This window comes from Hydra vulgaris, chromosome 05 (genome assembly GCF_038396675.1).
Source record: "Hydra vulgaris chromosome 05, alternate assembly HydraT2T_AEP".
Lineage (NCBI taxonomy): Eukaryota > Metazoa > Cnidaria > Hydrozoa > Anthoathecata > Hydridae > Hydra > Hydra vulgaris.
Window position 1 is genome coordinate 20,809,403 of NC_088924.1, and position 16,716 is coordinate 20,826,118.

Sequence of the window (16,716 nt, forward strand, 5' to 3'; positions counted from 1 at the left end):
TTTAAAAAATAACTTTTTAAAAAAGCAAAAGTAATCAATTCTAAAGAATTCTTTTTTATATTAGTGTCAGCATATTCCACAAAAATGTGAAAACTTACAGTAATTAAGACATTTGCGACTTTCTGTAATTTAATTTTTGGTAAAAATTGAAGTTTTGTTGATTTGATTATTCAATTCTGATGAGTCTTTATTGATGAAACAAAGTGTTAAAAGAAAAAAAATTTTGTTAAGTGATTTTTGACTATTATATTATTGCTCTGTTTTTTTTAGAACATTGAGCCCTTTATTTTGTAGAACACATTTTAAATTTGTTTTAAATTTGTTTATATATATATATATATATATATATATATTTATATATATATATATATATATATATATATATATATATATATATATATATATAAATATATATATATATATATATATATATGTATATATATATATATATATATATATATATATATATATATATATATATATATATATATATATATATATTATATACAATTTTATTTGTGGTTTTTGTTGAAGTTTTTTAATGTTGTTTTCACTACTTTTTTATTATTATAATGATTAAAATTATTGTTACTATAATTGTTATCATACTTGTTAAAAATAAAAACAATTAATGATGATAATAAAAATAACAATAACTATAACAACAATAATAGTCACATTGATAACACTAAAAATAGAAATAATAATATTTCAGCTCAAGAATCACTTGTATTAAAGAATGAAACATTGATTCGGTCAGGTTTTCTTGTTGCTACATTAAAAAGTGTAAGTAAAGAGTATATGGTATCTTTGGAAGTTAAACCTACCTTGTTTGATAATACAACGTACAGACATATTTTACAGTTAACTGCAAATGGAAGTATTAGCAATTATGGGGACAGAAATCCTCTTATTTATTTTACAAAAGTAACTGGACTTTTAGTTGTTTCATCAGCAATAAATGGCAATAAAAATTACATTTTTACAATCAAAACACTTTCTTTAAATGAGTGGACTTCAGTAAAAGTAGTGCAGCAGCTTGTAAACGGAAGTTACAATTTTTCTGTTGCAATTAATGGAAGCGTTGTTACATCTGTCATAAATCTACAACCTATAGAGTTTTCAAACGCTAAAGTTTATGCGTCAGGTCCTTGGGACACAGTGCAATCTGGTTTTATAAGAAATTTGATTGTTCTCAGTGGAACTTATGGTAACATTTTATTAATTTAATTTCATAATAATAATCTTTATGACAAATTTTAAAACACTTTTTTTATAATTTGTTTTAATATAAATTTTGTAAATGATTGATGTATAAAATTAATTTTTCAACTTAGGATTCTTATTGCTGACCACTAATAATTAAATACACAATTCTAGTATCTTAAATATTGGGTGATATTTCTTTTTGTATTTGTTGTGAACTTAGTATTGAACTAGAAGTTTATTTGTTTTTTTCCAGTTTCTAACTGGAAAAAAACACATAAACTTTTAGTTCAATACTATGTTTACAAGTAATACAAAAACTTTAGTAAAAATCAAAGTTATTTATTTCCACATATGAAACTTAAGTCCCTGTAAAATAAGTTTTAGCAACAAGTCAAGCGTTTGTATATCAAATAGTCAACAAATGTCAAGCAATAATTATAACCATTATAGTTATAATAATAATGACGAACACAAAACTTCTTGGTAAAAATGGAAAATTAATAACAGCAATTTTAGAAGTGGTTTTGTTAGAATTACAAGCCAAAGAAGTGGTTTTGTTAGAACTACAAGCTTTAAATTAGAAAGATATTTTTAGAAAACAAAATGTTGAAATAGATAGTTTAAAAGAATTACAAAATTCTAATCGTAAAAGTTAGGGTAATGTAGTTGATGCTGACATTAAAAAAAAGTTAATATCTTAGCAAATAAGTATAATTAATGCAATTTCTGTCGAAAAGAACTCTAAAAAAAAAGGAGAAAAATCCTATTATTTCTGTTGCTTCTGAATCAAGTAGAACTGATAAAGAAAATAAAGCATCTAATTTAGCAAAAGTCAAACATATCTTTACTGATATAAATATTGATACCAATGAAATTGTATATGTAAAAGATTCAAATTGAAAGCAAACATTAAAATTGCTAAAGGGGCATTTCTTATTGAGTTATCATTACCTGAACAAAGAATTCCAATACTATCTGCAGCTAAAAAATTAAAAAGAAACATTGATATTCCTAATGTATTCATTAATCTGGATATGACACCGACACAAGCTAAGTTTGATTATGAGTTGCGTGCAAAAAGAAATAACCTAAATGCCTATTTGACAGAAGAATCCTCCTTTCGTTATGGTATCAGGAGCAACAAAATTCAAACGATCAAAAAATATTGCAACACAATTCAAACTATCAAAAAACAATAAATGAGTTGTCAAAAAAAGTCAATTATAAATTTAAAAAAAAAAAATTTTTGTACTCCAAAAGCAAAATTACCAAAAAAAAACCATCTAAAATTTTTTTACTGTAATGCAACATCTGTAAATAACAAATAACATTAACTAGAATTTGTAAGCTCAATTTTTAATTATTGTGTAATGGCAATTTTTGAAACTTGGTTTAATGACTTTTCTGCACCAAACAAAAGGGGATACCAAATATTTCATAGTAATAGAGAAGGGAAAAGGAGAGGTGGCGTATGTATATATGCTAAAAATGAGTTCAATATTTGTGAAACAACTAACAAAAAACTCAAATCCAAAGACGGAGAACAAATATGGTGTGAACTCAGGTATGGAACTAAAAAGATCCTTATAGGGTGCATATACAGACCAACGAGTAGCAACGAATACCAATGGATCATTAACTAAATTGAAGAAACACGAAAACTGAATGATTATAGAAAAATTACTGGTACAATTATTGCAGGTGATTTCAGCTTTACCAATATAGCTTGGGACCAAAATGGTGTTCCATCTTTGCCACAAGAAGATGAAAAACACTAATGTCTTGTAAGTGCTATTTATAATGCACTACTTTTTCAACACGTGTATGTGCAAACCTTTCAAACAAGCAATTGTAAAACAACAAACATACTCAACCTTGTTTTCACAAAACAGGAGCTTCTTTATTCTTTGACCTTGTTTTCACAAAACAGGAGCTTTTTCATATCAATACAAACATAACGTTAACATTCAACCTAAGTTTGACAAATAAAAACGCTAGAAAAAGATACTCAGCTATAAAATTTGTCTACAAAAGGTGCGATTACAAAGATCTCAATTCATTTTTTCAAAAATGTTGACTGGCAAAATAAACTCAACAATGATGTTGGTATCGAAACTAACAACAAAACTTCATCAAAATATACGACAATGGATGTGAAAAGTTCATTAAAAAAACAGAAATTACACTTCATACAAAAACAGCCATATTGGTTGATCAAAAAACTAATAAAGCTAACCAAAAACAAAAACCAAACTCTGTTTTAAATAAGTATGTGGTTTCAAACATGATCTGAAACTTAACTATCTAAAAAGAAAAAAAAAGGAGCAATGGTGGTGAAACGAGCAGTATCTGAGTATGAAAAAAAATTAGCTGCCAACGCAAAATCGAATTCAAAAATGATTTATGAATACATCAACAAAAAAAAAACATTAAAATTGGTATCAAAATGTACATGGATCAAGAGGGCAATTTGATTACATAATTAAAAAAAAAAACTGCTAAAATGATTAATCTAAAATTTCAGGAGTCTTTTTTCAGAGAAAATCTATACAAAATTCCAGAATTTTTGATACAAACTAAGTTCAAATGTGATGACAACACTGAAAATATTTTCAAATTAAAAGTGGTTTAAAAGAAACTAAGAGAGTTAAACAAATCTAAAATAAGTGGCGTTGACAAAGTTCATTCTCATGTACTGTCTAACTGTTCTGAGTCATTGTCTTACTCAATTCTATTCTTTTTTAAATTATCGTTTAATAGCAGTAAAATACCGAAATTATGGAGACTAGCTAATATTACGCCAGTTTACAAGAATGGAAGTCATTCAAATGTTTTAAATTACAAGCCCATTTCCATAACATCAGTGGTCTGTAGAGTAGTGGAGAGCATCATTAAGGACAAAGTAGTAAAACATCTTCCAACAAATATTTTAATTTCAAAGGATCAACACTGCTTCGTTACGGGAAAATCATGCAACAAACTTGCTTGAACCGTTTGTTGTAATTACAAAAGCTACCGAGAATTCCACTTGATATAATAATGAAAGATTTTTGCAAAGCATTCAATCGAGTATTACACTCACGACTTTGTTTAAGAAAATTAGTAGCATACGGAATAGTAAATAACATGCTCAATTGGATAATCAACTATTTAAAAGATCGAAAACAGCGTGTCATACTAGGAGACGCCATTTCATATTGGCTTAACGTGCTTAGTGGGGTTCCTCAAGAATTGGTTCTTGGGCCAGTACTGCTTGTTATTTTCATAAACGACTTGGCATCACAAATTAAAAATAATCCAAAAATATTTGCAAAAATGATTAGGATCATCAAAGACAAAAGCGATTCGATCAGTTTGCAAAACGATATCAACATTATATCAAAATAGTGCATAACATTGCAAATGTCTTTAAATGAAAGGAAATGTAAAGTAATTCACATTTGTAAATCAAATCAAAAGTTTAATTATCAAGTAATTGGGCATCAGTTATCAAAGGTACAATTTGAAAAAGACTTGGGAGTGATTATCAGCTCTGACTTAAAGTGGGACCGGCAAATCAACTAGCATCGGCAAATCAACAAGCAAATCAAATAGCAGCATCTAATCGCATACTGGGTCAGCTTAAAACTCATATAAATACATTAATATAACCACTTGTAAGATGCTCTTCACGTCAATGGTGAGGCCGCATCTAGAGTACGGTGCTTGCGTATGGAATCCAAATAGAATAAAAAACATCAAAGTAATTGAAGCAGTTCAAAGAAGGGCAACTAAAATAGTCCAAGAAGTTAGATGTAAAACATATACATAACTTTTATTCAAGTTTAAGCCAAGAAAAACATGATCACGGCACAAGACAACAAAATTATTTAGCCTGAGAACAAAACAAGTTTGATATCGGGTACAACTTCTTCTCAAACAGGATAGTTAAACAATAGAATCACAACTCAAAAAAAAAGACACTTTTAAAAGAATTATGACAAATATACAAAAAATGAATATTTACAACTACCATAAATGGTCTTTATATAGCCATTTCTCACGACTTTGTCGTTGCAGTTTGACATTAATAATAATATTATTAATAATAAAAATAATAACAATAACAATAATAAGAATAATAATAATAGTATATCACGAGGTTTGTGACTTTACAAAAGCAATCAAAAACTTAAAATCAGAATAAACTCAGTTTCTTAATTAACTGCGATTTTGTTTTTATTTTGTAACTTTAATTCAATACGGTTTATTATTTGTGAAAAAGTACTTAATTTTGAAAATAATAAAAAGTCAAAAAAAAAATCTAGAATTTAAATTGCAAAAAATATCAACAAAATCTCGCATATATATAACAATAATATTACGCCTTTGACTTTTATACCTCATTCACACTGACAATAAAACAAGTTTTGACAGCTGTATTTTAAATTGGCTTTGTATTTTTTTATACATGTCAAAGATTTAAACTTCTCTTTTGTTGATCTAGACTAAGTTATTTAGCTCTAACGCTACTATATTTTTAACCCAAACAAATCCATTTATACAAAAATTAGCAATTTTATTTTCGATGCTTTTAAAACTTAAACCTATTGGTCAAAATGAAGGTAAACTTTTTATTGCGAAGACCGCTTTGAAATTTAAACACCGAAAACTTCCGACTATTTAGCATTATTTGGTTGCACTTTTCTTTTTTTTTTTTATTGTGATTTAGATACTTTGTTTAACTATATCAAAAATAAAATATAATGTATATATAAGAATATATAAAAAAAAATAATGACTGCAATAACTAAATTATTAAAACATATTTATGGTAAAATTAATTTTACTTTTTTTAATATGTATTTTTTTAGATCATTAAACTTTTAGGAAGCACGGTCAGCCTTAACTAAATTTAGGTTTTCTGAATTGTGTCCGAATTAATTTCAACGTTTTGTGAAAGAGTATATTTTACTGATTACTATGTATATAGTCCATCAAATCAGAAATCTTTTATTAAGTAATTATGACATTTTTAAGATTTTTTCGCGCCTTTTTTTGCGTCTTTTTAGTCTTTTACGACCATCTTTAATCCGCTATTTTTTCTGCCACAAATTTAATTGCAAATCACAATCATAGTACAAATTTTGTTTAAAAAAATGTTAAGAATCGGTAAATCACATCCTCAGACTATTTTAGATCATCAAAAGAAGAAGATCATCAACAGAGAAAAAGTCTTTTTCTCTGTTCTTGTGGTCGCAAATGTCATATGAAAAGTATGTGGTCGCAAATGTCATATGAAAATAAACAGCCAAAGCCATATAATTTCTGAATTTCAGAGCTGTTTTTCGGATAATATCATTGCTGATGATCGATGCCCTACTGGATTGTGTCCAAGGTTGGTATACTTAATGATTTTTTAATAAATAAATATATATAAGAAGTATATATGTCATAAACGTACACAGTTAAATCTGAAAAGTATAGTTTACTGATCACTATGTATATAGTCCATTAAATCAGAAAATTCCTATTAAGTAATAATTGCATTTTAAAGATTTTTTCGCACCTTTTATTTTGCACCTATTTTTGCAAGTGTTTTGCGCCATTTTTTTGTCCAGCCATGTTTTCATTCAAAATTTTATTGTAAAAGTTACAGACAATTTATTTGAAATGAATAATACAGATGGTATTGTGTTATGTTAAATAGTTTAAGAGTAAATAATCACATAATCAGAATGTTTTAAATCATTAATATATTTACAAATATAAAATTAAAAACTATTTCTTCTTGAATTGAATCACTAAAAAACATCAACCTTTAGATCAACATGTTTAAGAGAATGAAAATGTTTTTCATTATGAGAACTTAATGCCCTTACTAAATTATGTCCATAATTAGAATTATTTACGGACACCTTGTACCAGTTCCACGAGGCTGTTTTGAAGAGGTAGTGAACACTTTCTCCTGATTGCTTCGAATAAACTCCAAGGCCCATTTTTTTTGTTTTGCAGAACTCAGATACATGATTGAGCAGTATATGAAATTTTGGTGTTAAAGTAATACCGTGATCCAACATCAAATTTTTAATAGCCGGCTTTTAAATTTTTGAAATTGGTTTGAATGTCCTCATCAAGTCCCGATCCAAAGCAAGATTCAATAACTAAATTTAACAACCTTAAGCATTCTCCACTTTAGTTTAATTGGCAGCTTATCATTAAAGACATCCCACTTTTAAGTAACTTTTCGAAAAAAATTTCTATTAAATTTTCCACTATGCTGACCAGTCCTAATAATTTGCAACGGTTAGTAAACCTTCTTTAAACTCATTTCCGACCAAATCCGCTCGATGTTATCCATTACATAGTTGACAGTTCCCTCCATTATATGAAGCTCCGGTAAAACAAGTCTATCTACAAGAAATTCATAAGGGTTTCCATGTACTAATACAGGGTTTATACAATTCTTAAAATGTTGTGCACACTTAGGTTTTCAACCAGATTCTTTGAATTTTGTATAGTTGTTTTGACAGCTCTCGAAAGTTCTGCATGCATTTGTCGAAGTTTCTCTTCTATCCCACTCATAATATTTTAATGTTTAAATATCTTTCTGGGATTTCGAAAGCTACCAGAAAAAGAAATGAAGCATTTTCTGACGAATGTTTAAATATTTTTTTTAGACCATCTTTATATAGAGATGGTCTAAAAAAAATGCAACCGGTAACAGCTTGCAGGTCTTATATAAAGGCCTGCAAGCTGTTACCGGTTTTGTTTTAAGGAAATCTGTTTCAACTTTGCCGTAATTTTTAAAAATTTCATCGAGATTACCGATATTTAAACAAAATTTGATAAAACCACTATCCCCGTCAACAGCAATTTTTAGCAACTGATTCTTAGAATCAACATATTTAAGATCCAGGAGTAGTTTAACAAAAAGAGTAACATCATTGCAGTACGCTACTGTAATATTTTTATATTACAAAGTTTTATCTTTGTTTTTAAATTCAAATAAAATATTTTCTTCGGTAAATAATGGGAGAAAATAACTGTCCAAATCAGAGACATAATCTTTTGGTCTAGGTTCTACAGCATTTCTTCTTTTTTAAACAACTCCATAAATATTAATTTTTTTGTATAATAAGTTTTACTCCAAATATTGCATCATTTTATTGTGCAGAATTAAATTTCTATTAGTATTGTGATTTTACCTTACCATATTATAATATTATTATAAGTTTTATCATTTGATGGTTACTTAACGAAAGAGAATTCTGAATATAAAGAAGATTTTTGTGAGTAAAATTGATTGTTTATGGCGTATTCTCAGATCTGATAGATAGTTTCTGTTTATCACCTCCTGTCTTCAATGAAATGGTGTTAACGTGAGAAGCCATTTGTTCCTTGACATCTTAGTTAATTACAAAACTATGGAGACTATTTTAGTTATGTGAATGGTTTTGCGTTTATGACATATACATTTTATATATATTTATTTATTTAAAAATCATTAAGTATACCAACCTTGGACACAATCCAGTAGGGTATCGATCATCAGCAATGTTATAATCCGAAAAACAGGTCTGAAATTCAGAAATTATATGGCTTTGGCTGTTTATTTTCATATGACATTTGCGACCACAAAAAGAACTTTTTCTCTGTTCTTTTGATGATCTAAAATAATCTGAGGATGTGGTTTATCAATTCTTAACATTTTTTCAAACAAAATTTGTTCTATGATTGTGATTTGCAATTAAATTTGTGGCAGAAAAAATAGCGGATTAAATGTGGTTGTAAAAGACAAAAAAGACGCAAAAAAAGGCGCGAAAAAATCTTAAAAATGCCATAACTATTTAATAGGAGTTTTCTGATTTGATGGACTATATACATAATAATCAGTAAAATATACTCTTTCAGAAAACGTTGAAAATAATTCGGACACAATTCAGAAAACCTAATTTTAGTTAAGGCTAACCGTTAAGGACCGTAAATATAAACATCTCATTGAAAGAACGAATAGTTTCACTATTTCAAAGCTATAATGTATACCATGGTAAAGCTGAATAAAACCCGTTTTTAGGTTCGCATTGCTAAACCGGGACTGGATTTTGAGGGCTTTAATAAGAATTTGTATTTATAAAATATTCTAGTTGTAGTTGAGTTACCGGGTAAAATTGCACATTATATCACTCCTCACACTGACCGAAAATATTTAATAAAACCTGAATGGATATGGCTATGAAAAAATTAAAAATAGATTCGAATACCGAACTATCTCCTTTTTTCGAATTAAAAAAAATTATACGCGAAATTAACTCCACTTTTCTCTTTTTCTATACAACTTTAACGCGGAGCCATAATTTTTTGTATATTTCTTATCGTTGCGAAGAAAATAGCGCTAGAACCAAAACAGATATAAAATTATTTTTAGCACTATCTTGTGGGAAATTGACCCGCTAAAAAATGAGGCGTTGATTTGATGTTGATTCAATGTTCCTCGTTAACATTGATTCCATATTGATTTTTTGTCCAAAATGTTAGCCACTTATCAACGTTGATTTGGTGTTTACAAAAAACGTTGATCGAATGTTTCTTTTCAACGTTTAATCAACAATCATTTTTTCTTGGTGATTCAACACTGATTTATATAATAGCCGACGGTATTTTGATATCGCTTTTTGATGCATATATCATAAAAATATATATCAACAGTTTACGAAATATATATTTATATATATATATATATATATATATATATATATATATATATATATATATATATATATATATATATATATATATATATATATATACATATATATATATATATATATATATATATATATATATATATATATATATATATATATATATATATATATATATATATATATATATATATATATATATATATATATTTAAACAACTTTAAAATGTATTCAACAAAATAGAGTGCTCAATGTATTTAAAAAAACTGAGCAATTATAAATTAGTGGGAAATCACTTAAGAAAATTTTTTTTCATTTAACACTGTATTTCATCAATAAAGAGACTCATCAGAAATGCTCTCATCAATAAAAAAACTCAGTATTTCTGATGAGTCTTTTTAATAATGAAACACAGTGTTAAATGAAAAAAAACTGTTAAGTAATTTTCTAGTGATTTATATATATATATATATATATATATATATATATATATATATATATATATATATATATATATATATATATATATATATATATATATATATATATATATATATATATATATATATATACATACACACACACATATATATATATATATATATATATATATATATATAATATATATATATATATATATATATATATTATGTATGTATATATATATAAAATATTTGTATATAAAATTTATACATACTGCTCAAATCTTTATTTGTTTTGTAAAAAACAGGCTGTAAATAAAGGATTTAGCAAAAAATTTATTGATAGAGCAATTCAAAGCTAACTCAAAAGAATAATGAAAGAAAGTAGGCACTGCATTAAGTAAGAAAGTTTTTTATTGAATTTAACACAAAATTTACATTTTCAAACAATTTATTTAGCGTTTGCAGCATTGTTCATTTTCAAAACTTTTCGATTGAGTCGCGTACCTGATTGCCTTAAAAATTTCGAAATGCCTGAATAACATTCGCAAATTTTTGCATCATAATGCTGTCGTGTAATCGCATCTAAATCAAAAAATCAAATCACTATTGAAAAAAATCAAACTGCAGAAATTATAGCAAATAGTTACATAAATGACTGACTAGGATAAACAAAATATATTTCCTGTGAAATAAAAAATCTAAAAAAATGCATAAAACCATTCTTACCCACTATCATATGATACAGGGTGTATGCTTTAAAATTTATCTTCAATGAACCACCCGAGACATTAAAACAGGCCCCAGCGTCCTCGCTCATCAACTACTTTCCAAAAGCAAAAGCCGATTTATATTACCTCCACAACGACTAAGAGAACTCATCTATTATTAAAAAAATAAAAATTACCTAAGGGTCAGAATACATATTATATTCATTCTATATGAATAAAATTATCTTAATTTCAATACATGGATTTTTAAAATTGACTCTTGAATCACTTTTCTCTTTTATCTATTTTTGCCATCCAACTCAACGCAAATCTTTTTTGAAAAAAATGTAATAAAATAAACAATATTATTATTATTTATGTAAAGTATTTTCTAAAAAATTAACCGAGAAAAATTACCTAAATGGAAAAAACAAATAAAACTTTTGTTTAATTTACCGTGGCAAGACAAATGTCTTTCATTGCTATCCTCTATATCCAAAACACAATTTTTAGAGCCGTTTTCTATCTAGGTATAGATAAATTATACATACAAAAATTAAATAAAATTTTTAAACATTATATAGTGGTTTTTATTTAAACTTGTCAACAAACATATATTTATAAAATATTTGTCAACTAAATTATATTCTATAACATATAGTTCTGATTTCTATTAATTTTTTTACTGCACACGCACACAGATTTTAATTAGAACAAAAGCAACATTAGGACTTTTTTTAACCAATATATTTGAAGACAAATCATTTTCCCTTGAGATAGATTAGTTTCTTTCGAGAAGTCATTGTTATTTTCCGCAATTGAAAAGCTTACTATGTCACTGTGTAAATGGGGAGTTGATATTGATTTAAAAACATCTATAATTCAGTAAAAAAATAAGCATTTTATTTTGACAAACCATTATTTTACTTTTACAAAAATAGTTAATCTGCTATATTTGGAATCACGTTAGATGTTCTTTAGCTATTTGAACTATCAAAATAGTATCTTCCGTATAGTTCTTCATCGCCAACCACAATATCTTCATCACTTTCACAAAATGTCATTGCTGTCTTTCTCCTTTAATATAAACTTTACTTTATAAACAAAAAAAGTGCATGGTTTGTGTAATTCTTTATTGCAAAATTTTTTATTTGTTAAAAACTAATTTTAGTAAAATTTACTTTTGCTTTGTCCCTTTTTTCTCTTCGGTGTCAGTTTCAATATTTGAAGTATCTGCTGCTTTCTCTAATTGTGACTGAACTTCTTCATAAACACAAATCTATGAACGTAAAATCATTTATCAATATCTAATGAAGATGTAATTGAAATGTTTGCGGCAAAAGCAGGCCCAATGAGAGTGGAGTGCAATTGGTGCACCGCATAAAAATTAATGAATTTTAATGAAAAACCCATGAAAAGTAATGAATTTTTTAGTTTTTAAAAAACACTAAAAGTTTAAAGAAAAAACTAAAAACATTGTTAAAAAAACTTTTTTTAATCGTTCGAAATCTTCTTTAAACATTCTAAAGACATTCAAAACATATAATTTAAACAAATGCCCGTTGGAATATTGGATTTAAAATAAGTGATATTAAATGAGACAATAGTCATATTGTAAAGGGGGCCTAAAATAAATTTGCACCAGCACATGTTTATCCTCTCCAGTGCCCTGGTCAAAACATACAGTTCAATATCTAATTCAATTATTTTACATTTTTTTATAGTAATATGCAAACCTGTAGTGTATAAAATCGTAGCAGGGTATATCTTCCAATCAGAGGTTGATGCCTGCAAGATTGTGACAGCTTTACGAATCGCAGTGGAACTTTTAAATGGCAGCCAGTAGCATTTCCCATCATTTTTCATCTAACTTTTAGCAATGACTTCCACTTCTTTAACTTTTCCATTTAAAAATTCAACAATGGCAAATGAAATTTCAATATTCTGGTGCAATTTAATTCCAAACAACCTTATATAAGTTACAAAATAAAATTAAAAATACATTAGAGATTAAAAACAATGAACTTTGTAAAACGCTTTTTAGATTTATTAATGTAAAACACCAGTGTAAATATTTTATTATTTCTATAAACATACCAGGTATTTGTTTCACACAGAAAATTTATAAATTAAAACGCATTAAACTCACTTTAAATTTGTTCAATGAACTTAATATTTGACAAATTTACAACAAATTTCACAAAATGACACATGCACAGACATTCTTTAAAAATTGATGGTCTGCAAGTTTAATCAAAGTTTGTGTTTTTAATTCAAGAAATCAGTGATCATAAGCAATATCACAATGTCTAAGCAGAAAAAAATCATAACCACATTTTTAAACAGGCATCATTAAGCCTTTTTTTAAAAGTACTTTTTTTTTCGGAAAAAATGTTTTTAGCATAGCATAGGATCCTTTTTTGTTAATGCAACAGCATAGGATCCTTTTCTGTTAATTGTAACTAGTATAGGCCAAATGGAAGTCTTTTTACTATTGTACATAGGTGCACCATCAATACTTACAATTAGATCAAGCTTTTCCTTATTTCCAACTGGTGATATGTAATAATCAATTGTACTTTTAACTTCAAGATATATATAATTGCCTCCACTGACATATAAAGCATTACCTTTTTGAAGAGATTTTTGTAATGTCTGCCAGCATTTTGGTATAGATGGAGTAAATTTATTTAAGTGAAATAAAAGTGCATTTAAAGCATCATCTTTTATACAGTATTTTAATGACCACTCATATAAAAAATCTTTTGTTGAAGTTAGAGTATCAATACTACTGTATAAATTATTTTTAAATGCAATGTCGTCAACATCACAATAATTAGATTCAACTTTACTTAAACAAAACTTATTTTCTGGCGAAGTGATTGAAAACATCAATATATAACTGTGCACATCTTCAGAAACTTCAAAAATCTTTTGAATGTCTAAATCTAGATGAACGCAATTCCCTCTACCAACAATGTTGCAGTCTTCAAGAAGATATTTTATTCTTTTTTCAGTATTTCGTTTTTCTTTCAAAAATTCTCTCATATATAGGCTTCTGTCATATTTAGGCCTTATTATCTTTACTTTATTACATCACAAATGAAAAAAAATAAAGGCATTATTATTCTTATACAGTAAAAATCAGTTTAAATTGCATTTTGTACTATATGATTTAAGTTTGCAGTCAGAATTTATCAGGCAAATACTTGCAGCCATTAATAATTTGCTATGATAATAGTAATGTTATTATAATAAGCATTAATAAGCCAAACTGCTGCTAAGTTGTGACTTTTTCATGTTAAATTGTTAAAATATTTATATTAGGATGTTCTATTATCCTCAAATAGTTAAAGAACCACCCTAATTTCATTAGGATAATCTTTATTAAAGAACTGAAAAAATAATTACTTAATAAAATATATGTTTTTCAATAAAGTTTATATTCATTTCATACCGTATAATACAATTAAAATTTGAACAAACGTTTTATAACCACCAAAAATAACAAAATAATCCCAGCAGAAAATGCTCAGCAAATTACTGTTAGTAGACGGCTCAAAAAATTTGTTTTTTGTCAACAGTAAATCAACGAACGCTCTGTGTTTGTAAATAAACGTTGATTTGCTGTTGATAACATTGCTGCTGTTACAACTTCCATTTATGGTTGATCGCCGTTGATCGCTAATGTCAACGCAAAATCAACGTTGATCAACATCAAATCAACGCTTCATTTTTTAGAGGGTGATATACTAGTCGCATTAACTGATATAAAAGAAAACAATACGTCACTGAGAAAAGTTGCGTTCAAAAATGGCGTTCCAGTCTCAAAACTCAATTATCGTAAAAATAACAACAACAAAGGTTTCTCAAGGGAACTGAGGTAGTTTTATTTTAGCACCAGACGGGCATACAGCAAGAGGTATTGCAGTGCAAAAGCCACAAATAACCTTGATTTATTAATGCCAGAAAATTCTTCAATATTCTACAATCATAGGAAAGAGGTATCTATTGCAATGTCAAACAAGCGTGGAAAGAAATTCTTATAAAGTATTATGAAGACATAAAATGCAAGAAATTAGATTTTACACCGTTGCTTAAACTGCTGTTCAAAAGTGGTATATGTTTTACTCGCTTGCATGCAATTGCTGGTTTTCAGTACATTCGCTTATTTTTACTTAACAAAAAAAACTAAATCATAAGGCATTACCAATCACGCAAACTTTTAATCCATCATTATCATCTTTAGCAGCCTCTGCAGCACCAAAATCATCTTGCTCAGTCACAGCGTTATCATCTTAACTAGCCCCAGCAGTTACCTACTCCAACTATACATCAATTACCATGTTTCTCTACACCAGTTTCCAGCTTTGATAGATATTATACATGCGATAAGTGTAGCAAAAACAGTATCGAAATGGAGTTGAAGCAATCTTGTGAAGTTAGGGGTCGTCCATAAAGTACGTACGCCAAAAATTTTGAAATTCGACCCCCCCCCTACCCCCTGTTGCCATGCGTACTTTTATGTCCCCACCCCCCCTTAAAAGTACGTACGTTTCTCAAATACCCCCCCCCCCCCTCAAATATCCCCCCCCCATCCCTCCTTTTTTTTTTTTTCTCAATTAAAAAGTTTAATTAAAAAAAAAAAGACGGAGGGTACCTTAGATACTTTATACTACCCCAAAGCTTTTTGCTTACGCATTTTAAAAACATCTTTAAATATAAATGCAAATAATAATTTAAATAAATTTAAAATTTACAAATGTAATTGGTATTTGGGCGAAAGGTTTATGCGGCGGCAATAGTCGACGGAGATCCAGGTTCCATTCTCGGTGAAATCCAGGAAAACTTTTTTTGTTTTTTTAACGAATCAAATGTAAATAAACTATACTTAAGGTGGACGTTTTTTTCAGGCACCCCTCTTTAGTAAGTAAAAAACGAGTCTAAGGTGAGATCAGTAATATTGAAAACAAAGGGTAAAACGCAGTGGGAGGGAGCAACAGCAAATTTTGTGCCCTTTTGCTATTTTAAGAAGCTTTTTATTTTAGCAAAACCTAGCGGTCTTTGAGACGCCATTGACACGTTTTTTTTGGGGTGACTCCGTCCCATCAATCACTGCCCTCAGGTCTTACTCAGGGCCAGTATATAAGGGCGGGCATGTGTGCATGGACCCCCTCAGGATTTTTTGATGTTTTGATTTTTGATGATAGAACACTTTCACACAACGTGCAAACTTAAGTTTGTAAATATGCCAAATGAGGTGGCCTTGCAAAAAATTTGGATGGCGGAGGCCATCCAAATTTTTTTCCAAATCTAAAAGTTATAACCATGCAAAATTTACACCCCTCTCATTTTGGGGGTCGGGAGGGTAAGCGTTTTAAGGCTTTTTGTTCACAGGCCTCCGCCATCCCGATATTTTGCAAGGCCTCCTCATTTGGCATAGGTATAAACAAACTTAAGTTATGAGTTTGCACGATGTGTGAAAGTGTCCTATCTGGAACATCAAAAAAATCTGAGGGCGCCCATACATGTGTGTGCATAGAGGAAAACTATACCCTCTACTTCATATACCATACATCTTTTTATGTTGGCAAACTAGAATCTTTAGTCAGAATGTAACTTTTCTATTGATTAGCTGGTTAATTGTGATAAATTAGAAAATCGAAGTACGTACTTTTAAATTGAACCCTC

General features: G+C 28.0%; 1 protein-coding gene and 1 long non-coding RNA gene across 3 annotated transcripts in view; one reads left to right on the plus strand and one right to left on the minus strand.

Moving 5' to 3' along the window:
* LOC136080675 (A disintegrin and metalloproteinase with thrombospondin motifs adt-1-like) overlaps positions 1-16,716 on the plus strand; it is an 89,027-nt gene that overhangs the window by 44,755 nt on the left and 27,556 nt on the right. For both annotated transcript variants that reach the window (XM_065797623.1, XM_065797622.1), the window contains exon 3: positions 716-1,210. In XM_065797623.1, the coding sequence (XP_065653695.1) occupies positions 716-1,210 (495 nt within the window). The remainder of the gene's footprint in view (positions 1-715; positions 1,211-16,716) is intronic.
* On the minus strand, positions 10,712-11,369 carry LOC136080001 (uncharacterized). Its single transcript, XR_010638370.1, has 3 exons — positions 11,285-11,369; positions 11,045-11,197; positions 10,712-10,900 (listed from the first exon to the last, which is right to left on the minus strand). It is a non-coding gene; the product is annotated as an uncharacterized LOC136080001 (long non-coding RNA).